Source organism: Meleagris gallopavo, chromosome 9 (assembly GCF_000146605.3).
Source record: "Meleagris gallopavo isolate NT-WF06-2002-E0010 breed Aviagen turkey brand Nicholas breeding stock chromosome 9, Turkey_5.1, whole genome shotgun sequence".
Taxonomy (NCBI): Eukaryota; Metazoa; Chordata; class Aves; order Galliformes; family Phasianidae; genus Meleagris; species Meleagris gallopavo.
Genome location: NC_015019.2, coordinates 3308534 through 3334124, shown reverse-complemented (window position 1 = coordinate 3334124; position 25591 = coordinate 3308534). Strand labels below are relative to the sequence as shown.

The window sequence follows — 25591 nt, the reverse complement described above, 5'->3', positions numbered from 1 at the left end:
GGCCCGGCCCCGCTTTGTCCCCTCAGCAGGTGTTGGGCGCTTCCCGGCCGCGGAGAGCCGAACTTACCGGCGTTTCCGTGCCGTTAGGGCTCATGCTCCGACCGCAGCCCTCTCCAAAGCGGGTCCCTGCTGCCTTCTGTAAGGCTAAGCATCCAGCAGGATGAGATCCCGCTACTGAGCGTCTCCAGCCTATGGCTTTGCTGTAGGAAAGTGCTTTGATCACAGCGCGTACGATCCCAGCTCACTGCCTGGCTGCTCGGCCAGAAGTCAGGAGGGGAGAGGAGTTAATGCCTGCTCCTGGTCCCTGTAGCTTTGTGCACAGTCCAGAGGATGGCGATTTGATGGCAGAGAGAGCCTTTGATTTTATTTTACTTCATGTATCTTATACCTTACTTTTATGCCTTACTTTTAAATTGCTGTGCTTTATAGTGCAATGTTATTGTACGCAGATACTGCATTGGATAGAGCTGCCCTACAGTCATACAGAGGGTGGTGAAGCACTGGAACAGGTTGCCCAAGGAGGCTGTGGATGCCCCATCCCTGCAGGCATTCAAGGCCAGGCTGGATGTGGCTCTGGGCAGCCTGGTCTGCTGGTTGGTGACCTGCACATAGCAGGGAGTTGGAATTAGATGGTCATTGTGATCCTACTCAATCCAGGCCATTCTATGATTCTATGATAGTCATGCCCTATAGAATTTGCACATGTTGTGTGCTATGGCTGATTGAATCCTATTTACAAGCACTGCACTGGAATTGTCAGCATGCTGTCAGCCACACAACATATAGAGAAATTGTTTAGATTATAGGAGCCAACGTGTAGGGGAGTAATGAATACAGCTACAGATCCAAACCACTGAAACTGTTATTTTGTGACTCCTAAAGCATGCAAGCCAGTTATTGTTCTGCTTTTTAGCAGTTCATGGAAGGGGCAGCAGACACCATTTCATATTAAACATCGCTCTGATCTTCTACAACAGAGGCAAAACAAATCCAAAAGCTTATACTTGATTATGAAATATCTAGATGGGAGACAGAAAAGGAGGAAGTTTAATTACTCGAGCATTAACATTTTCACTAATATTCTTCCTTAAGGCTTTTCAAAATCTGTCTAAACTAGTTCTAAGGAAGCAGAGAGCTTTGTAACAAACAGTGCCAGCTACAGAGCACTAAGGTTCACTTCCTTATCCCTACAGCCATAGGAATTCTTGCAGAGATTTCACCAGTCTCTACATGGCTGCTGGCCCCAGAACAGGGCAGCCCTGCTCATCCTGCCTGCAGGAAGGAGCTCGGACAGCCTGGGCCCATTGAAGAGCAAGAGCCAGTGCAACAGCAGTGATGGGAGACCAGCATTCATGGCAGTACTATTTTCTGCCTTTGGTTTGCTAGATTAGAGAAAGTTCTGAGAACAGCACCATGATGGGTCATTTGACAGGAAATAAAATGATCCCTGGAGTACCCACCCCTTGTTTATGCAGTCAGAAGCAAGAAGTTCCCAGTGAGGTTACGAGCTCAGCGCAGTGCCAGCAAGGGGCTGTGCCCAGTCACCATCCCACTCAGCTGAGCCAAGGAAGAGCCAGCAAACTGAGGCTGTCTTGCAGAGCTAAGCATGGAAACAAAAGGAAAATAGAAGCAGTGAGGACACATGACATGAAAACAACATGCAGAAAGCTCTATCTCGGGAAGGCTGAACATCAGAATAAAAGTCTCAGGCACAACAAGCACTAGGGCAGCTAACCGCAGCCACAGCATTACTACAAGAGGATGCACAAGGCTGCAAGGCTTGTGGCTGTAGTCTCCTTTCGCATGGGAAAAGAAGGTCAGGGATAGTTTACCAACATTATGACACATGAGAACACAGCAGGATTCAGGAGGTGCTGTGCAACTGCTCAAGGCATCACCTCGGAGAGAACAGCTTTCCTGAACTCAGCCATAAGAAACTCACAGCCTCGACAGACCTTGGAGACCTCAAGAGGTGAAAATGTTCTGTTCCCAGGACAGGATGGAAAACATAGGCTCTCTTACAAAAGACAGTCATCACTGAAATCACTTCTATTTTCATTTTTCAAATTATTATTTTCGTAAAATAGTTCTTTTTCAGTGTTTTTCTTATGAATACCCAAACTGCTGCCTTCTGCCATATAAGAACACCAGGCTCTCCAGTTGAAGGGCTGCAGCTGATGAATTGCTGCCCTTTTCCCAGGTATGTGCACTTACTGGGAGCACAGGAACCACAATGAACACATTTCTCTGAAGGAACAATCTGCTGCAAGCTCAGGCTGACTTCAGGACAGCAAAGACTAAGGAAAACAAGTTTTGCACATATGCTGTATTAAGACCAACAGCAAAATCTTACCCACTTGTTGGTAGCACTGTAACATAGAGTTAAAGCAACCAATTTTTTGCCTAACTCACCAGTTTGCAGCTGACACTGATATAAAATCTGAAATCCTACATATGGGCTCCTGGGCCATCACTGAGAACCCCTCAGACAAGCTGTAGGGTTAGAGGCAGGCTTAGGACTTCATTTCTCACAAGCCATCCAAGGTAAAAGACAGGTAATATCATTAGAAAATAATCCTGTTTTGCACTGCCTTCACTGGTTATCTGTGTGCCTATTTATCACCTTCAAATGGGTCTATCCCAGAAAAACACTTAACTAAGTGATTAACCATAAGTAGGTGATTAATCCCATTGCTTCACTTCATTGCACAGAGGCCTGCATTCCTGCACTGAGCCAGCAGGATTCGGTAACCCAGACCCAGGCATGACTTTTTGCTGGGAGGAACAGTTATGAATACCATTACATCCTCACTTTCCTCACTTCACAATTTCTGGGAGCATATTCCAGCTGTGTAGCAACACATCGATGCTACGGTTGGGCTAAGAGCTCCTTGCTGTTAAAGGGCTGCCCTCTGCTGACTTACCCAGGATTGCATGGCCACAGCTCCTCAAGGACAGGAGCAACACAAATCCCATATGCTGCTTCAGGATTTCTCTACCCCCCAAACAATGAAGGGGAAAGTAGGCAAAATTCACTAGTTTTATGTGCTCCACATACTTAGCATTACATTCTGATCCGATTTCCATACAGAAGCCTGAATCGCCATTGAAGCACACACAGGAAAAGGATCATTTTCTAATCATGTGAACTGAAGAGCTGCCTTAGCATCCCAGTAGCAAGCCACTACTATTAGGAAAACTACTAGGAAAGCAGAATTAGTAGCTGTAGCCATTAGCATGAAAGAACCCTGAAGCACAGCTCCAGTACCACATACTGAGAACCACCAACAGCCTTCCAGTTTGTTCCCACTTTCACAGAATGAATCAAAACCGATGTGCCTATATGAAAATCTCAAACGATCCATAATTACCTGTAATTAGAGGGAAAACAGATACATATAGAAGATGGACATTGCCAAAATACAAATTAATTTGAGTTGGAAGGGACCTTTAAAGGCCATCCATCCCAACTCCCCTGCAATGAACAGGACCTACAGTTCGATCTGATTGCTCAGAACCAATCCAGCCCTGCCTCCAGCAACAGGGCATCCACCACCACCTCTGAGCAACCTGTTCCAGAGCATAACTATACTCATATTAACAAACTCTTACCCCGTAGCCAATCTAAATCTTGCCCATTTTAGTTTGAGACCATTTCCCCATGTCCTGTCACAACAGAATCTGCTACAGTCTGTTCCGTCCTTTCTCAGAGCTGCTTTAGATACTGTTGTTTCTGTTCTCTGCACATGCACCAGCTCGCAGACTCAAAGGTAGTAGAGAAACAACTCTGTTTCCAGTCATAGCTGCTTGCTGCCAGAATAAACTGTGACAGGAACCAGCTACAGTAGAAATTAGGTCTTGAAGGGAAGCATTTGTATGATCTTTGACACTACAGATAGCTCACTTCATGGATTCCTGTGTTAATTCATACACATCCTCACTTCTATCTCCTGAAAATTCTCAATTGTATTTTATAAGTGGATTCTGGATTACATGGATGTCAGCAGCTTTTGTTAAAGCACAAAAGGATAAGTAGACCCTTGGAAAAAGAAATTACAGCCTTCTGCATATGCAACCTATTACCAAAACTCACTTTTGGAGTTACAGATTGAATGTGTTTTTGTGCCATCTTCCCACCTCTGTCAAGTCAATAGAGCTCCCAGAACAAAATCAAGAGTTCGCTTCTGCCTCATGCATACAGGAATTTTCAGATCCGTGAGCTATACTTACTCCAAGTGTGTCAAGTGTGTGAATTTTATAAAGCACGCAGCATTTTTTGTATTTATTTTGTTGGACAATATATCCTTTGCAATTCTCTTTCACGTTCAAGCCAATACATCATCACCTGAGAAAAAAAATGTGTGACCAATTCCCTGACTTTCCATATCTTCCTTCTCCCACTAATGGCAACAACAGGAATCTTTACACACTTCTGAAATCTCCTTACATAGGATTGTTGTACAACTACATTCCATTCTGCTCCACAGTTAGTCCCAGTATTCCATTCCCCACGACAGAGCTGTTAAAAAAAGTGACAGGATGGGACAAAACAGAACTAAAAAGAAAAATGAGCACACAAGTCCAATGATCTCACAAAGCAGCCAATGCTGTTTAGACAAATGGCAAATTTAGGCATCAAAATGGAAAAGAAGCAACACTTTCCAAGTGCGTGACCAAGTTTAATGACATTTTTTTCTCTGAAACACTTGACCATCAATAACATTTCATGGGTTAGGGTGCCCAGAATGTTACTTCATAGGTGTTTTATATGAATATTTACAAAGACTTCCAAAATTCAGTGGCACTAAACAAACAAACAAGAACTTAAAACTTTAAGCTACAATGCTTAAAAAAATGTAAACAGTTTATTTTACATAGTTGTAAAATATAAGAACTTTCTAACGCAGCTTAATTTTATCTGGAAGGTGAATGTATCCTGGTGCCCATGAACAAGGAATGAGAGAATTCTTTACACAAGTATTGTGCTCCAGTGTGCAAAAAATTATATATAAGAAAGGAATCTAAAGTCCACAACACTTAAAAGACAACAAAAAATTTCACGTCCTGAAGTTGAGAAATTTATAAAAACATTTACACATTGTTGCTGACCCATCAAAAAACTTGCATAACTTAAAACTCTGAACAATAGCTACTACAAATTCAACACTTTTCTCAAATGGAGTTTTGTGCAACGATCAGACCGAATCATTCACCATTTTTTCAGCCATTCCTCCATCTTCCCCACCCCCCACACCCCAGTGGTCACAAGAGCCACCAAAATCTCCGACAGATTTTCAACTTAGTGCATGTAACCAAAAGGCACACACAGATGTGAAGATGTTTTCGTGCAGAAACCTGTGCAGGTTCACAATGACATTGCAAAATACCTCTTTTCAGAAAGTTTAGAGCCTAATGTTTGGCAGCATTATTCTTACACGTTCCCTCCTATTCTAGAAGCCAAAGTGTTAATTAGGCAGACACTGCTTTCCAAGAATCCAGTATTTGAGTAGCCATAAAATAAAAATTTTAAAAATAAATCAGCCTGTAACATTATTATATTAGATACTCTGCTTTTGCCCACATTATTTATGGAATTTTAAATCCCACAGTACCATGGTTTTATACTGTCAGTTGCAAAACAATTAAGATACACATTTCTTTTTGTTAATGAAGACTTTGATTGCTCCAGTGAAGTCAGCCGATAAAAGCACTTCTGTGTGATCTGTCTTCAGTGCTCCTTAAGGAAAGAGAATAATCTGTTATTTCTTAAAAATGAATCAAGCTCTCATTAAAAGAATTGCTGACACTTTTCTTTCTCCAGCACATTCTTATTATCTAACCATTTCTTCAACAAACATCCGTATTTCTAAGAAAGGGAATTCTGCATTATATACAAGCTAAAGCTGTACCTCCTAACAGCTCAAGTTAACAAGAATGCTGCCAAAATACACAGGGCAACAACTCCAACCCTCACTTCCTGTTCTGGGATTTTTATATTGTAGTAGCAGTCAGGATGTCCAGAACATTCACGCCCCTTGCAATGACTTCTCTTCCAAAGAAGCCTCCCTCCCACACTGAAAGTATTCTTCTCATATTATGGTATCTTAACACCTACCAGAGGGAATGGTATCAGTTGTTTCAGAATCTTCTCCTTTACTTTCAGCTTCTTGCTTATCAGAAGTTTCCAGTGACACCATCAAGCCAGGATTGGGAGCAAAAATCGCAGAGGTGACCACAGCATTGTGCGCTTCAGAAAGACAATCCAATTTTGATTACCTTGTTTCAAGGGATTGTTCATTTTACAAGAACAGCAGGCATACATTTTGGTAAGTATCCAAGAATAACAGTGTTAGCTGCACTAACTAAATTCATCATTCAAGGAACAATTATCATTGTTTTACAACTCTGAAGCTCCTATAAGCACCCAAAGCTAATTAGCAAGAGTTCCAGAGCACATTTGATATGAACACTGCCCTTCATTTCCCAAAAAACCCTGTGCATTGAGTGGTAGTGAGGCTGAATAAACAGAAGAGTTGCTCTTTTTCTTTCATTACGTGACAAAATAAATAAATAAATGTTTGCATTTGTTTTTGAAGTCACTTTTCCATAAGGGATCCAAGGGCTGATAAGTGTTTTGATTATATACTTACACAACTCAACTCTGCCAGTGAAACATGGCATTCATTCAGAATCTGACTGAAGCTGGAAAAGCTCCAAGTCACACCATCTCTTGCCATCCCAATCATGCATCCTAATTGCATGCACATCTCCTGAGGATCAGGTTTTTGAGTCCACTTATTAAGAATCCAAAAATGACAATGCACCTTGCTTTATAATGTTAATAATTTGTTCAAACTAAATGAACAGTAATGCTCAGAAAAATATTTGTCTCCCAGTTTTTAATTTTTTTTAAAGTTTTTGATAAAATAATTGACTTCTTACCTTTAATGCCTTCCCAGAAGTCATTACGGTCTCTTCTTACAGATGTAAATTTGCTCAAGTCATGGTAGGTACTCCAAATATAAACATATTTATCCTCTGAACCGCTTACAATGTATGTGAAGTCATGGCTTAAGATAGAAAGAAGGAAAAACATTACTTTCATTGGATGCTCAAGTGTTACAGTGGCTCTTCAGATGACTTGCAGTCAGACTAAGTTCACAACTTATAGAATCTTTACATAGAATTACAGTCTTCAGTTACCCTTGTATTCTGAGCTATAAGACATCTCAGAGGCTCAGATTTATACCAAGGTATACAGATTATTCAAACAAAAGCCTCTGTACTTCATGGTACCTCCAAAATTCAACAACTGCCTTGCCATAATACTGTCTTACCTAAAGCTGGCTTTGATTTGGCTGCTGCTGTTGACATAACCTTTGTATTTCATAGATAAAGACAGATCTCTTAGGTCATACAATCTAATTCTGGAATCATTAGATGTCACCAGTATCTAGAAAGAAATGAAAGAAAAATTAGAAGTGGAAGCAGTTAGCATGTGCAAGAAGGATCAGAGTTCATTCTTCATCTTTCGACTCAAGGCTCTGTTCAGAGCAAAGCCAAGCAAAAGGACTGATTCCAAAGAACAAAGTACACTTTTTTGAATATCTGCCTTAAGCTTTCATCATTTTTTCAGCTTCTGTACAAATCAAAAAATGGCTCGGGTTGGAAGGATCCACAAGGATCATGAAGCTCCAACCCCTCCCCCCCGCCCCAGAGCAGGCAGGGCCACCAACCTCCACATTTAATACTGGACCAGGCTGCCCAGGGCCCCATCCAACCTGGTCTTGAACACCTCCAGGGTGAAGAATGAAGAATGTTTCCAAATGAATATTAAATTTGGAGACATAAGCTATGCCAAAGAAATTCTCACGGAAAGCCATTTAATCTATAAACATTTTCTCAGCTTTACATTAATCAGGGCAGAATATCACTGAATATATATTTTACCACTAGTCAGTACTCTGCAATGCAAAATAGGCAAAAGCAATTTCATCTAAGGAGAGTAAGAAGAATCCTGATTTAAGTTGATTATGGCAAACAAAAGTTAGCTGAGCAAACGAACTTAATGAGCATTAGATATAAGTGCAAGACTCCAATATCAGGTCAAGCTTTTACTGAAAGGCAGTACCTTATTTTCCCCAGGCAAAGGTTCAATGCCAGTAATTTTTCTTCCAACTCTATTTCGGCCTCTGGTAGAACGTACATGTATTTGTGTATGGTACTTCAAGTGCTGAAAAGAAATTTAAAATTGTTTATTTGAAATAATTTGATTGAAACTGAAGTTTTTACCTATTTTGCTTCAGGTTCTAACAGGTTTTGTCTCCTGATACTTAAATAAAAAGCATGACTTTTCAATCTTTATTGCTTAACATGAGAAAACAATCTCAAAAACTTTCTTACCTCTGTGTCATAGAAGATGCATCTTCCATCATACGTGCCTATTACTGCATATTTGCCATTCTGACAGAAGTTGGCAGCTGTAATCAATTTTGTCTGCCCATCCACTTCATTCCATAACGCCACTTTTTTGTCAGGAATGTTCCAGAGTCGAAGTTTCCCATCCAGTGAACCACTTAAGAAGTACCTGTCATCCTGAGAGGACACACTGCATTAACCTCTGCTTGTGCTATTAGTATGCCCAGAAATATTTCCTTAAAACCATCCCAACTAATTTCCAAACTTCTTTGCGGAATCCCATAAATGTGTTCATTATGAACTTTATGATGACTGAAAAGACAGTATTAAACTTACAAGTCTAATTTCTTAGAGATTTCTGAAAATATTACACATATGCAGTCTTCAGAACAAAATACCTCAAGCTAAAGCATTGCTCACTGTTAGGACAATTACAATTTTTTCTTCCAAACACAAGATGCAGAAATACTAACCCTGTCAGCTGAGTTATTCCAAATTAGGCCAGCTGTGATGTCAGCCTACAGACAATTCACTTCCCACCTTATTCCTACAAATGGTGAAACATGGACACTCTCGGTGATGCTTGGTGAAAATGAAAACACTGTTCTGGAATAGTATCCAATGGGATACTTTAAACCACACAAACTATTATTCAATGTGTTTTTAAAGTTACAAATAAAGGGGTAAGAATCTCAAATTCTGCCTCTGGAAGAAACAAGACTATTACACTTACTCTTGGATGGAAGGCTATAGCAGTGACGAAGTCTATGTGCTGGAAACAACAGAGACATTCTCTTCTTGATATGTGCCATAAACGGACAGTTTTGTCCATAGAAGAAGAAAGCAAGAAGTAGTTCTGTGGAACAGGAGGATTCCGAGGTTAGTAATGGGCACAGAAGTAACAAAATACGGAAGCAACCTGATACCATGCATTTTTGCTTGAATTACAATGCTTTGTACAGCTTTCTTGCAACTACAGAAGCATCAGCCCAACAAAGCTCTCGTGCTTGATCACTGATGAATATATTTACCAGTTTCCATTTAACACTGTTTCATTAGATTATGTAACTTGCTGAGATGCTGCAATTTTCCTTAGCACAACATTTCTAGGACACTGACTAGAACTGTAATGCACTATAACACAAATGTTAACAGGCTCCCCACCCCCTGCTACAGAAGAAACTTGGGTGGGACTGCAGGGAAGAATTTTGAAGCTTCTTTAGAGAACAGCATGCCATCAGGACTGCCTACTCTTATAGGCAAATACAAGAAAAGCCCCATCTATTCACAACACGTTTCAGGAAAGGCAACTCTTCAGAAATCAAGTTTCTTTTGGAGTGATATCCTAAATGCTAATGGAAACAGGTCTCATCAATTCCTCCCTTTCCATGAAGTTCAACATTTTATTATTTCAGATAGAAATGTTTTATCCAAATTACCATTACTGAGTGGTGCTTTCCTTAAGCCCAGAACACCAAAGCTCAGTTATTAAACTCTTTCTGGAAGAATCTCAGTGGAAATGAGTACTTGGAAATGTAGTTACAAGAAAAACCAGCACAAGTTCCAGAGAAAGGGTAAGAACTTCTCTTAAGATCCTTCAACCAGAGTGAACTCTTACATTAGCAACACTCTTCCAATATGGAGAATTATCCAAATGAGCTTTGTGTGAAAAATTTTGATAGTTAAGCACAAGGCAGTTCTCTAGTTTCAGTACATGCTTCTCTTCAGTAATTTTTCAGAATCTGTACACTTTGCATAAAAACAGTAAAGCATACAGAAGGCAAGAAAAGCCATTAACACCATAACTCAGGAAATAGCTCAGTGAAAATTCCTTTCCTCCAACTCTAAACATTTCAATTTACTTCAGTATCAAAAAATGATACAAAATCATAACTGTATTACTAGCTTGTTTTTTAAAAAAACCTTAATTAGAGAAGTCCAAGAAGTTAGTTCCTTTTATTGCAGCTACTTCAGATGGACTAAAAAAAAGTGATGTTTCTACAAACCCTTTCTCTTAAATTCAGTGATTGTTTTGTACTGTTCAGATATATATTTTAATGGCATTTGATATAACAATGAAAACACAGGAGAACTGTGCAGCCTGTATTAAGGTGCCTTACTTTAGACCAGGAAAGATCAAGGAGATCTGCTGTATGCCCTTTGTATTTGCAAAATGGCCGTTGACGAAATGGAGCATTTTTATCATCTGGGTCTTCATCAACTCCACTGCAAATCTATCAGATGAAGGTACAGAAACATTAGAAAATGTTAGCTGGAAAACTTAAAAAAGAAAGCAGTTACTGCTTACATGAAGCATAGGGCTGTAACAATTTGAAGGAACTCTTAGATTACACAAAATAATGTTGTACTAATAAACACAGTAACTTTAAAGCACAAATGGACTGTGAAACATCGTCTTGAAATACCAAAACCAAGCAGCTCCACACTGTCCATCAATACAGCTTTTATTCAATGGGATAAACTTGACAGCAATTTAAACAAACGTTCAAAGATAATCTTTTGGAATCAAGTAGACCAAATTTGAAAAGTGTATTTCAATGCAGAAAGTAAACCGTGAGTTAAAGCTTCAGTGTTCTAATGCACATCAAGAATGCTAACTTCCTAACAAAAGGGCCTTTCAGCACTGACATGTGGCAAAACAAAAACTAGAATTTCCCATACAAAAGCTCATGTAAAAATAGCCTTAAAACAACACCTCTGGTGTACATGGCACGCAGTTATTTAAGGGTAAGGACAGATTCCCTCTCCCCACCAAAAGCATGCATTAAATAATATTACTGCTAAAAATCTTCAATTAAACCCTGGTTTTATCATTTGTTTCTTACACTACCAAAAACAGAAAAATCCTGATCACACTGATTTTAACGGCAAGATTAAGAAAGTATCTGAATGCTCTACAAGTAACAATGTCTTAATACTTCTGGTCTGTGATGGTCCATTTTATTCTATCCAGATGTGTAAACAACATCATGCTTTGCCAGCCTTTTAAGTATGCTATTGTTCAGCTTGGCCTTTCTCAGAAAAGAGAATATGAAGTTAGATGTTAACTGTAAGTAACGCTCTGAAGGCAAAACGCTATGCCAGGAAATTCAATAGAGTTTTTTCCCCCCTCAGTATCTCTTTCAGAAATCTGTTCTGGGAGACAAGTTAGTTGCAGAAGGCCACAGCGAAGCAAGGCAGACTACAAAAGGTATTAAGTATAGTGACTTGGTTCCTTGCTTGCTTCCCAGATATGTGGGATAACAGTATTTGACCGAAGAATATTGACAAAACGTTTTGTCTATGCCTCAGGCCAAGAACTATTTATAATGTGTTTGGATAAAGCAACAATAAAGACCTGGCTTTACAGAACAGTGCAACCACGTCTTCCTTTCTCAATATCTAGTGTACGTACCCCTGCATCGGTATCAGACTTCGAAGAATTGAGACTCTCTTGAGATGGGGAAGGTGAGACACGGCCTAGAACAGAAGCAGAAGCTCCACAATCAGCACCAAGTTCCTACATCAGTAGAATTTCTAACATTTTAGAACTCTAGCAGCATATGGAAAGTTACCTTCTGTGTTGTATTTCATTCGCATATTATTGAAGTAGTCAAAAGCATTTTTTAAAACCCATATTCTCACTACATTGTCCTGTCCTGCAGATGCAAGTAATCGACCACAGTGAGAGAATTTCATTGTCCAAACAGCACCCTGTTCAAATAAAGACATTGTGGTTTATGTTACATAAACTCCCCTTTCCATACAAAAAATGCTTTTATATGTCAACAGATGTGATTCAGGACATACACACAAACAAGTTGCAGATTGAGGCACTGAAAGGTAATGGTTAAATCTTGTGGACAGTGTAACACGTTTTGCAAAAAGTTTGAAAGAGCATACAGGGGAGAACACTGTAGAAGTGAGGATTTAAGAGAGCTCAGTGCCACCACAGTGTTCTACATGAAACTGGTATGGTTACTAATGGACAGCAAGGCAGAGGTGACATGCAGAAGCAGCAAATATTTGTAGCTGTGCTTGAAGTTAGTTCAAGCTGTGGTATATTTCACTTTTTCCCCTTGGAGAAATCATGCTTGTTTACAACAATTCCAGCACCCTAAACAAGTGCTATATATATAAAGCAAATGAGGATTTTGCAAAGCTTCTGACAATTCTTTATCCAGTGCAAAGTCCAATGAGTCAACCAATAAGAACATAGTACCAACAAGCAATATTCCATCTTCTCCTTGCTATTTAATGAACAGATACTAGCTATTCGACCACACCAACCCAGCTCCCTTTTAAAATACTTTTGGGGAATTTCCTAGGTTTTAAGAAGTCAACTATCAGTTTGATAGAAACTAACATAGATGCACAGACTTCAGGATTGGAAATGTTTGCTTTGAAGGACAGGTTTGAATTCCCCAGTGAAACTGACTGCTATATGCCATTATCATCAGCCTAATGCTTTAAGATGAGGGACAGCTTCAATTGTTGTCACAACTGCTGTCAGCAAAAGCACCTGGGGAGTCAAATACTAGAATGAATGAGTTTCAGACTCCACAGGTGAACGTGCAGCACTAAAACAGTGATGGATAGGAGATTTTGCTGCTTACCCTCCACAGTTGCCTATTTGGAAATATCACATTCCAGTCTCTTCCCTCCTTATCATTCCAGTTCACACATCCCATTAATCTCTCCCCACTTTTGCCTGCAGAACTCATCCAGTATTTCAGTTCATTCATTATGTTTATATTTCTCACAGGCACATAAGTTCAGTTTCTGCTGACTGGGTCAAACTTGCTGTTCTGTGCTCACTTCTGTTAGTGGATCATAGTCTATTTCTGGCTTACATTTCTAGGCACAGAAATCAGGAAAACCAGTACTATGCAACACAAACTCTTTTGAGGAAAACTTCCAGAGAATCTCTCATGCCCAATTATGGGATCACCCCTTTCTTTTCCCTGAAAAATTTAATCAAACCAGTCAAGTTCTCATTTCTTGCCAGAATATTGATTTTACAGAATGGAACTGTCCTTCAAGAAAAACTTTGAAGGTCATCAAGTAGATAAAGTCTAAAAGTTGAATTTTAGGCTGAGCAGATTAAACAAAACAAAAATGGAAAGGAAATCTAAGACGTACCATATGCTCTCCACTGAGATCCTGAACAACTTTAATTTGTTCAAAATCATAAGGACCTTTGAAGCCATGTGCTGCTTTGAACTTAACTGGTCTCGTATACGGCATCCCTTCATCATCACTGGAAGAAGGATCATCTTGATCTGTATGGAAGACTAAGAGGAACACAGATTCAGAATGTTGCAGCACACTTTCTACTAACAAGAATATGTGCCAATACATTTCAGTAGCAGATCAGTCCTGAATTTGCAAGTTTTGATAAACAGCTGTGAGAACTTAAAACAAAAATACGTTGCAACAAGGTCTAAAAATACACCTACACTAATTTTGGTTTGCAGTACATCCAAACGCTCAACACCCAAAGTAACTGCCATGAATTTTGTTTCATACCTTGCACCAGGTTTTGCATTCAGTACATCCTGCACGTAGCAATTTCTACCAATTTAATGCATGCTGAAAATTACAGATTTAATCATATTGGTTTCTTCTGACAATATGCAGAAAGGGCCTGATAGACTGACTGCCCATGGAAGCAGGAGAACTGCAGAAAAACTGGGATAAAAAGCCAGTGGCAACATAGGATCCTAAAGTGCAGCAGTTCAGTGGCACTTTTGTCTCTCTGGCTGTAGTTAAACTGGCCTAATTAAGTACTAGATTCCTCTCTGGAAAACTGCTGAAACAAAGGGACAACTCAGTTGTTTTCAGAAAAACTTCTACCAGGAGTTCCAGCTGTCTGAGGATAGAGCATTGATTGTCAGAGGGCCAAGTGACTTCATTAAAGCAATTAAGGAAATCCCAACTTGTAACTGTGTTGGAATAACTCTTAAGAAAGATTGTTATACGGTTAGAAAGCTGTCTAGATATGAAAGTAAAAATCATACTATTCAATTGGCTTAACTAAAAGTTAACTCAACATCTGCTTCAAAAGAAACCGGCCTCGTAACCTCAGAATGCCTACCAAGCTACAAACTTGAAGAAGCCAGCTGTACTCGGGTAGCATACACCAGTATGCGTCCCCTCAGCCAGCTTTGGATTTGAGAAGCCCAAGGATAATCAGATTTATTTGGTGGGTGGGGTGGTTAATGCACAGAAATCATGTCACTGACCTTCATCTCGAACACTCTTGACTTTATTTACAGCACGTTCCCCATACTCTTCAGCAAGGTGCTTTGCTCGCTTTACAGATTTGCCAAGGAACTTTTTCAGCTGTGTCCTTAAAAAGGAAGGCATTTATTCAACACAATAGTGGCAAATTCTTATTTTTTGTTATTACGAATCAGTAGCTTTGATTTGAAATGCAGTATTATTGTTTTCCATTACTGTTTCTAAAAATAAGCATTTAATTTGCTAGCAGTATGTAATCTTCAGTTTAACTGCAGAAAAATAGGCTTAGGTAATTTCAGATACCACTTAAATAACTTGTTTGGATTTAAGAAGGGGAGTTTCAGCTTAAAATGAAACCTGACATTTATTCGTAGGGATATGAAACAGCATCTTACGTTTTCTGCTTTAACCTCCCTCCATCAGTATCTGTCTGCTGTGTCTGCATTTTGTCTTCATCATCAGACTGTGCTGCGTCGTTACTAGGAAATACAGAAGTTGTTCAGTACAAAATCTTACTGTATCTAAACAGTGAAAAACCAGTAAAGTAGGACCAAATGATAAAACAGCTCTTTCATTTTTTAGGAATCTCGATAGTAAAACTGCATATACGTTCTAGATGCCAAAGAAACACTTATATGGAAGTGAACTTTTATTTAAAACAGCAATGCAAAAGAAAACCCTACTTTTTTTTTTTTAAATGTATATGCATCAATCTAGGCCTTAGAAATAAGTCCAGTTTCTAAGTTGACATAAGACCCTGATCATTAAAATGTAAAATTCAATTTAAAAAACAACTAATATTCAGTTTTAAAGATGAAAAAGGCCCAAAGCTCTGAACAGAGCAGGGAAACCTTCCAGTAGTAGCTACGATGACCACAGGCACACACTGCAGTATTATCATGAACTTTTTATTAAATTAGAAAAATTCAATAAATAATTCTGTTGCCTCAATAAATAACCCAGTTCATACAGAATAGGGAATTAAACATGCAAATCAGAGACAGTTGGATTGGGACTCTTGCACAAAGAGTCCTCTGTATGCAAAAAATGACAGAATCAATACTAGAAAGAGGTTAAAGCTATCATCATTCATACCTGACATATTCTTTAGTTCTCCTCATGATATGCAAAGTGAGAGGATTAATGCCTGTTGGCAACTTTTCTTCTGCCAAACTCAGGGGTATTTCTTCACCCGTGTCAAGGTTTTTTATCATTACACTTGCTAGAATTTCCTATGGAAAAAATATGGTGTGAAGTCAAGATGACTCAAATAGGCATCAAAAGCAAAACAGAAATCATGTGGTCTTACAGATTATTTACAGTAGTGAGAGATCATGTTGTTCACTGTATTTTACAAAGTTCAAGCTAATCTTGCTGTCAGCACATTACTGCAATTGTTACAGAGCACTACACACAGACAAACAATTACATGTCATCACAAGCTTTGATTTCATAGACCAGAAATACAGTCATATAACCATCAGACTACCTGAGGCATGCTGTGCTAAAATTAAACATACATAATAAAATTATTCTGAAGCATCCCCCTTTCAGGTATTTTAGCAGATATAGGCAAAGAATCTCTACCTACAGATAAAGAGTATTTAAACCCATCAAGTACTACAGAAATGGGTTTTTTTGGAACATGAATACACCTGTTGAGCAATAGCAAGCTGACAACAGTTTGATAACATCGCTAGGATAAACTGAAGTTATTAACTGAATAAATTACTTCTCAATATTAGGAAAGTCATTCTCTTGTTGCTAACTTCTTCCTGTTTTCTTTCCTGTGCAGGAAAAATTTATCAACTTTGCTAATGTTCCCTCACACTAACTTTGCAATGTGTTTGTATAGCTAGAAGAACAAATTCACAGCTTCCCAGATCCATTACAGCTCATGCTTCTAAACATTACTACTTCAAATGACTCAAGAACCACAAAGTCCTTACATGGACTAAGCCAGTATGCCATCCCTTTTATCTGAGCCTCTGGCCACAGCTTATAGTGGGTCAGAGGGCAAGAGCAAGGTGCGAATACTGCAATTAACTCAGCAGACTGGAAAAAGCAAGCACAAAGAAGTATTATGTACACATCAGTCTTATTAATACCTCATCCGTGAGCTCTCTTCCAGAATTTGATCTGGGTCTTTGTGGTCCAAGTACTTCATTTGTTGTTTGGCCATCAGCTGCTTTTCCATTTTCCTGAAATTTTGCAGACAGAAGATACAAAAATCTCTAACAATGGAATGACAGAAAACATTACTGTGATTCTCAGACTTGAAGCCATTTCCCAATACCTGAGCAGTGACTATTTTATCTCCGCTAGTTGCGCTTGCCAAATCCAAAGAAGGCTGAGAATCCTTGGGCATGACCTCTGTCACTGCACTTGGAGTTAAAAGACCACCAGCTGTGAAATTCTCTCGAGGAACTGAAAGGAGATTCATAACAGTAAAAAGAGCATAACAAGAGCCATGGACAGGCTACAGAGATTACTGGAGTCCTGACATTATCTGACAGTTTTCTGTTCATTAGTTTTTCCATCAACCACCACTAAATCTATCCTAACAACTATATATTTCATATATCACATCTATGCCTCCAGCTATTTCACACTTTGTCATCTTCAGTTTTGCTAACGAATTGTTTTTCTTCTTTTGGTTATTTTCCTAGTGACCCAGCATACTCATTTTCACGAGCCCTCAGCCTACACCTTGACTTGTATTTCTAACCTAATAGAGATAACAGATACTTCATTTATCTTCTGCATTGGTATGGCCAATTCTCCTTGCTGCAGAAGTAGCTCTTTTGGTAAAATGTGTTAGTTTGCAAGAGAGTCCAAGAATTAGAAGCATTTGTAATGCAAAAGATTTTTATTTTTATTATTATTATTATTATTATTTTTTTACACTGTAAGAATTTGGAACCGTTAAAGCTTTTCTTTGCTTGCAGGTCAACTACACTGAAACCACAAGATCAAACAACTCTTCACTCAGAACACAAAAATAGCTGAAACCAGTTAAATAAATGACTTGCCTTCTAAAACAGGTTTTTGTACTTCAAAATCCAGTTCACTCTTCTTTTTCCGGGGTGGTGGAGCGGGCCGTGCAGGCGGTGGTGGTCTCGGAGGAGGAACGTTTGTTGGAGGTGGTGGCCGTGCTGGAACAGGCTTCTTTGTGCTAGCAACAATATCAGGTTCCACAGTAAGATGCCTCGGTGGTTTTGCTGGAGGCATTTCTTCTGCTGAAGGAAGGTCTTTGGTAGATAAATCTGAAGTCACTTGTTCTAAAGTATTTGCCTCTTTCTTATCTGTTATGTCCTCATCTTTTGATGTTTCTTCTTGTGCTTCAGTTTCATCCTTTTTATGGTCAGTTGCGTTTGTTAGCTTTGTTAGTTTACCAGTTTCCTGTTCCTCAGAAGTAAATAAAGGCCTCCCAGATTCCAACTCAGTGTCCTCACACACACTCTGATGCACTGGTTCACTTGGATCTTCTTGTAACGAAGCTTTAGCAGCTAGTACTTCTGGAATACTATTAATGATACCTGCACCAGCAATCCAAGCATTTGCATCTGAAGTTGGAACAGTCAGTCCTTTCCCTCTAGAAGCTAAAGAATCATCATCTAGTTGCTGTGCTTTCTGGCTTTCTTCTATAATACTGTCAATAATCTAAGGAAATAATTAAAGAAAACCAACATTGTACTTAACAGTAGGTACTTCTGGGGAAGACTTACCATACAGTTTGTACAATAAACAGAAAAACTCTCCATTGAGGAGTTACTTTGTATATGAAACATATTTTGACTATAATTCTGAAGACCAGAACCTAGATGCAGGAATAGGTGCATCTGAACAATGAAACAAAATGAATAATTTTCTTTCCTCTTTGAGAGACAGCTATTTCTGCATCAAAGGTTGTTCAGCTGTTTGAGATTTCATACACCAGTATATAAGATTCTATACAATAAATAATTCAATACTTGCAAATCTTAAATACATTTTTAGAATACTTTTGCTTGATGTTTATCTTTTAGATGAATATTCTCACTAATAGAAGTCACACATTCTGTTAGCTTTTGGGTGACAACTCATTAGTGTTATTTCATATCTCCAGTGTGAGGATGGAAGTGTAAAGAAGCATAACTAACCTCTTTTGAATCATCTTGCTTCATTTCTTGTACAAAGGTTTCATTCCCAGCTTTGTGCAGCTTGCTGTCCACATCCTATGAAAAAAAGATTTCAGAAGATGGTAGTGAGAAGTTCTTGAGTAAGATTACATACAGCTTGAAGAAACTGCATTAAGCATGAAGGAAAATAATGCTGCCACATATTCATCCATTATGGCATAAGTATCTATCTGGCAGAAGTAATGCACATTACACATGAAGATTATTTCACACTGGCATACACAAAATCAGCGTGCTCATTGCTAAACAAAAGGCAATTCAACATTTGGTATTTAACCTTCTGCTTGCTTGTGGTGTAATGCACAGAAGTCCGATGAAAGACTCCAAGACAAACATATCTTACTTGGAAAATGATGGATTTTATAAATGACCTAAGTTCTATGTCTTTAAAAGATTTCAGCCTCAACTAAAACAAAACCGAAGGTATCACCAAGATTAGAGAAACATACATGTTTAAGAATCTGGAGCAAAGAAAAGATACATAAACATACTTTGCTCTTTGTCAAGTTGTGGGAAAAGATGCAAGAACTGCTTTATCACCACTTACAACAGCAACATTATTAGTTTTCAATTTAAGTGTAGTTTAGAAATGTACAAACAGCAACACCACTTTGGCACAGCCTGTTAAACAAGGGATAAAAATAATTCAGTAAAGTGGGTTGTGCCAAAATAATTTATTAAGATCTTGTAAGAGTCTTAAACCTTGCATAATAAAATATTTAACTAATCATACTTATGGATAAGTAGCTCCAGAAACAACAGACACTGGGTATATCAGGTACATGCATCTATACAGAGGCTTAACACTGAAAATATCCCAGCTCTGAGTGAAAGGATTCATCAATTTCCAAACAATTTTATGCTCAGGAAAGCAAGCAGTTGACACCACAGAGGTTACTGCTTTAACCAGAAGCCTACTTCAACCTCAGTTAGTATGGTCTATTGCACATCACATGCATCCTGTTGACATGAAGTACTGACGACACTGCCTAGAGCACTGCCTACAGGGGAATCTGATGGAAACCCCAATGCTGAAAGGGACCTGTAGAGAACACGTAATCCTTCTGGCTAATGGAGCAGTCTCACAAAAAGACTTTTTGTGACTGGCTCGAATTTACCAAGTAACTTTCAGAACAGGTGTTGGCTTAAGAAAAAACAAACATATCTTGGCTGACTCCCTGAGCAGAGATACAGAATCACTGTTCTCCTCCTCCTCCTCCTCCCTACTATGCAGAGACAGCTGCAATTATTAAAATCTTATTCCTCTTTGTCCACTCCTCCGCCACTTCCATACATTTTTTTTTCTATTCTAAATAGAAGTTCCATTTTTCTTTTATCACCGTTTATCTTCAAAGGCATAACTTAAGAATTTAAGTGCAATCAATGCCTACAGTAACCCATTACATTAATTTCTAATTTTGTTGACTTAACCTCACACACGTGTTAAACTTTGGACTTCAGGAATCTTTCTTACCCACTCCAAGACAAATTATACCATTAGTCACAGGTTGAGAGAACTGATACAGTACCAGGCAGAGAGGGAACAGTGTTTCAGCTTGAGAAACAGTGACTTAGGACGATACTTACAAAAAAGAAAGAGCTGTAAGCAACACGTAAAACTTGGTAATGAAAATCCTCTAGGTTTCAGCCAACAAGACATTCAAGTTAGTTTGGCAGCACTGAGCTTAGTCAGAATGATAGCTACATTTCTTGAAAGGTTTATTGTTAAAGGGATGTTACACGTTTAAAGTATTAAGTAGAACACAAAATAGATGGCTGCTCCACAAGAGATGCCATAGGAGCTGGTAGCACTGTAAAAAGATGACTGATTTGCTAGCAGCTGAAGAGAGGAAGCTATCACCTACTTTCTAACAGTGCTGACAAATGTAGCATTTGATTTATTGGGACAAAATATTGAGCCTTCTTTACTCCATCCAAGCACTGCACAAGTATCACTGCTGGCTCTTTGGAGACCAGAAAAACAGTGACATTTGTACAATATTCAACTCCTTACTTATTTAACAGGTGTCACACTCAGCTGACTGTTGCTGTGCACAGATGCAGCACACCAATTACTTGTGTAGGAAGTGGCAATGCCATCTCCATCAGCTAAATATAGTGTTGTATGTTCACATCACCTGAAATACACACACAGATTTTTCTTATTTTTGAAGACTGGAGGGAGTAAAGTCAGTATTTCAGATAAGCCAGGACCCCCAAAAAACCAAGTCCCATGGAAATGTGCTTCCTATTCACAAATCATCTGAAAGAGGATAGTCTAGCAGTCAAGTACAGCTCAATTAATTTGCAAATTTCATTTTTAGAATAAAATCAGCTTCAAGACATGTTAAAGTTCCCTAAAAGTAAAGCTGAAACATCAAGAGACACAAGCAGAACATTTGCTCCCCACAGCAAAGAAAGCTTACCATTCCTCAAGATGTCAGGACTGCCACACCACACCTACATTAAGTAGAAATGCTTACATCTGATTGATTTTAAGAAACTCACCTTCAATACAAAGGATCCAACCTTTGATGGTGACCTGTTAGAAAGAGAAGACAGACTTATGCAGAGCTCCAGGAAAGAAATCTCAACAGTAAGCTTTGTATTAAACAGTTTTAACGGTCCTTCTTTACAATGAGGTATACTTAATGATTCAGACAAGCAGCGAATGCTTCTGATACACTGCTCCTTTATACAGAACACTCCAAAGAGAGTTAAGTGCTCTTCTGTCTGTCACAAACCCACTGGAGATTCTCTGATCCCTGACAGTTTCTCAGCTCCAGCTTCCAGAAACCACATTTCTGCCATCCTTTTCTAATATCCCGATGTTACTCCAAGCATACATTTAAAATCATTTCCCACTACACGTAGTGCATACCCTGATACAGTCTGGATGTATTAGCATCCACTCGGAGACAACCTCTCATTTCACTAATTACACACACACACAAAAAAAGGAGGTATCTTTGGGGACTGGCATCATGCAATTACTTCTCTTCAGGTCACCACGCAAACCAATCAGTGAACTGTCAACTTTCACTACATCCCAAACTTGCAGCCTCAGCAAGATTCTCAGGATGCTGTTAGATATTTAAACACCGAGTCTTATTTTGATGACAAGATTGTACAGTTTCCTATCACAGCACTTGTCCTATCACAACACTTGCCAGCTACCAGCACGCTCCCTTCTGCTGCAGGCACATCACTCCCTCACTAGTAGCACACGAGGTGAGGTTCAAACAATGTAGCTGCCCTTCCCAAATTCCTTAATTTTCAAATACTCAGCTTTGTGGAAAATCTGCACTCAACAAAGAAGCATCCCACGCTGATGCTCTGACACAACACAGAAGAGCACAAAAACTTAGTTCTGTTTTCACGTAGGGTTGCTCAGTAGATGATGGGATTAGATATTTGTAACACAATGGAAAGCACAGCAATGACAGCAGAGCAGCAAGGCCTCAGGCTGCAGCAAGTGAGAATTTGCTCAAATGCAACAGCTGTGGGCACAGAAACAAAGGGAAGAAGCTGCTTACCTTCAGAAGGCCTGAGGTATGCAGTGATCTCCAGCAAGATGTCCTCACCTCCACTGCCAACCCTTACATGAGGGCTGTGAGGGGTGGATCCTGGCTCCAGCCCTTCCATTCACTCAGGCACATTACATACACCTGAACTCCACTGGGCTGGCCCTGCCTTCCACCAGGTGCTCCATCACTGCTTCAAGCCATGACTTAGCATTTCCACTACAATATTTTATAATAGATTTTGCAGGTTGCATTTCAAGTAAAACGCTTCTAACTCCAGTATCCTACCGTGACAGCACCAGTAACATCAGTTTAACAAAGAGAGGAGTTAAAAGTTACCCACAAAGATTGGGCAATAGTGGAAGAAAATTCCTATTTCACCTGCACAAACAGCACAGGTCTGATTAATAAAATAAATAAATACGAATAAACACTTCAAGAAGATCTTTGTATTTATTCAGCTGCAGAACTCGTCCCAATACTGACCAGCCTAAAGGAGGCCACTCTCCCACTAGCAGCTCTGCTGCAGTACTCAAACTATAGTACTTAGCAATTCTTCATTACACAGTAGGTGAACTGTGTTTCTTTGTAAGAAATCAAGTGAGACATGTACCTGCATCCAAACAAGTGTGCCTTATTTCACGTTCTTCTCTCACAACTGTCATCCTCCTTCATGCCTACAATAATTTCTGAGGTTTTTTCCTTGACCTTTTTTCAGTTTTTTCAGCCTTTTGACAGTAGAGTGACAGAGGTTAAATCAGGATGTTTTCTGCCACGCTGCCTCTCCATCCCCACTCTAATGACCACAGGACCAACAGATGCCTTCACTGACTAGCTACACTGGCACCTAGATCTCTTTTCCTAGGATGCTTACAGAAACAGACATTGTTTGGACTAGTAAACAATAAGATGTCCATACATCATCCCAAAAGCAGTTACACATCAAAAGACCTGCAGCAGAAGGGAAGGATGTAAGCCTCACCACAGGCAGTGGAGAAGTCTCCAAACATTTTGTTTCAGCACACTTCAGCTCACACATTATCAGTACAAGAGAGCTATCTCAGCCAATTATCATATGATATTCTGTAACTAATTCTGCCATTTTTGCTAATTAATCCTTACAAAGTACCAGTTATACACATACTTAAGGATACGGTGCTTTCCTTCATAGAGATTTGATCATTGGTAGTTACTGACTTAAGAGTGAGAACTGGGAGCTTCCATACAACTTGAAAATTCCACTCTCACACATCACAGCAGCAATGAGTAAAGCAACCAAAGAGCAAAGTCACCACTTCAGAATTTCTATATGAGCAATTATTAAACTTCCCCATGCAGGGCAGCGGGGAGGAAACTAGAAAACACACTTTTAATGAAAGCAAATTTATCTGCACTACTTTGCAAAAAGCTGTTTATAGCATATGCTGCAAAATATATGCATATATTCCTATGTATTTTTGCTGATCATCAGAATACGAATGTGTAAGGAAATAACTGAAAATGCAAATACTAACAGTTTTCAGTTGCCCTTCCCCTCACAAGGCTTTCACTATTTTGTGGGTCCCAACTCAGCGCCATTACACATGTATAGGTGTCAGAACTGCAATCTACAAGCCTGCTTCCAAGAAGCATCCAACATAGATGTGAAATTAGCTCTCAGGAAACCCCAAAGCTTATTTAGAGAAAATACTCTATGTTGTTAGTACAGATTGAATATCAGACTGAATGACAGATTCAGTATCCGTATTTCAAAGCCCTCTGAGATCTCCTTACTTGATGCCATCCATCTGAGCCAATGATGCATTCTTATGGGTTATGGAAGAACAATAGGAAACAAAAAAGAACTTCAGTTTTAATTTCTTTTAACTTATACCATAGCAAGTCCCACTTATACAGGTGGGGAAAACTTGCAAGTCTGGACAGACAGCATTATTTGTAGCAAATAAAAGGTAAGATATGGAGCTGGGACAGATTTAATGGCTCACTTTTACCAAATAATGGATGTTTCCTGCTTCCCACTTCTGCTTTTAGCCACAAATCCCACATCTTCACCCTACCCTGTCTCCATCCTCACAGGCTGCAGCTGTTTTAACTTACTGAAGAGATTCTGCTGTTCCTTGTTTTCACTTGCTTTCAGTTACTGAGTTAAAACAACTCAGAAGGGTTTGGTGATCACTAGCATCTGGGCAAGGTGAAAAGCAGGAGCATAACTACGTTTCTGTAACAACATGCTGTTAATTCATCTTGCAGAACTGTATGTCAAGGCACATTTTTCACCAGGCTACTTAAAAAGCTAAGTTAACAAAAGCTTTGCTATGTGTGAGGATGCAGAGGAAGTTTTTCCACACAGAGGGTGGTGAGGCACTGGAACAGGTTGCCCAAGGAGGCTGTGGATGCCCCCTCCCTGCAGGCATTCAAGGCCAGGCTGGATGTGGCTCTGGGCAGCCTGGTCTGCTGGTTGGTGACCTGCACATAGCAGGGGATTGAAATTAGATGATCATTGTGGTCCTTTTCAACCCAGGCCGTTCTATGATACGATTCAAACCCAGCCCTTCCCTTTTTCAAGGCACCCAGGAGCCATTTATACAGATTAAAACAAACCCTTGATCAATTATTAAAGTTCCAACGGATGGATCCCACAGCCCGTATCTCATTGCTACGCTGAGCTACGTGGCACCTCATCCTGCAAGGTCAAACCGTGAAGAGGTTTGGTCCGGACTGCCTGAAAAACCAGAGCTGATACAACCCATTGAGCACAAAACCAGAAAGATATTTACCATTGCAAAAGAAGGAGCGTGTTTGGCTAACGGCAACAACACAGCGAGGCAGCTCTGAGCCAACAGGTGCAAGAAGCTGTGCTATAAAACGCTGCTAAAAACCCTCGATACTTAACATCCAGGCAACGCCATTAGAAACGAACGACAGAGCGCACCTGAAGTTGTTTAAAAGACAGGAACAGCGAGCCCGGTGCTGCAGAAGCCCCGTTGCTCATTCTGCACCAGAAAAATCACATCTTTCCGTCACTAAAGGAGCATTTGAGCCATCAGCACAGATCGCACCGCCGCACCTCCTTCCCAGACCCGCGTCCTGCCCGTCCGAGGAAGGTTCGTCTCACCACAGCATGATAACAGCAATGCCAGCTCCGCCAGCCGCCCCGTCTCCCCACAGCCTCTCGGTTTCGGCTCTTCCCTCTCCCCCCACCGACCCACCGCGCTGCCCCAACAC

General features: G+C 39.7%; 1 protein-coding gene across 1 annotated transcript; it reads right to left on the bottom strand.

The window, feature by feature from the left end:
- Positions 1 to 4461: 4461 nt before the first annotated feature.
- Positions 4462 to 25504, bottom strand: WDR44 (WD repeat domain 44). Its single transcript, XM_010715179.2, has 20 exons — positions 25482 to 25504; positions 21351 to 21384; positions 18804 to 18878; positions 17694 to 18324; positions 16958 to 17088; positions 16770 to 16862; positions 15757 to 15893; positions 15057 to 15140; positions 14664 to 14770; positions 13561 to 13712; positions 11994 to 12132; positions 11834 to 11898; positions 10539 to 10652; positions 9152 to 9274; positions 8404 to 8595; positions 8132 to 8233; positions 7338 to 7453; positions 6943 to 7070; positions 6116 to 6247; positions 4462 to 5737 (listed from the first exon to the last, which is right to left on the bottom strand). Exons 1-20 carry the CDS (start codon positions 25487 to 25489, stop codon positions 5643 to 5645), a joined length of 2658 nt encoding a protein of 885 aa, XP_010713481.1. The 5' UTR covers positions 25490 to 25504; the 3' UTR covers positions 4462 to 5642.
- Between the last annotated feature and the right edge of the window lie 87 nt (positions 25505 to 25591).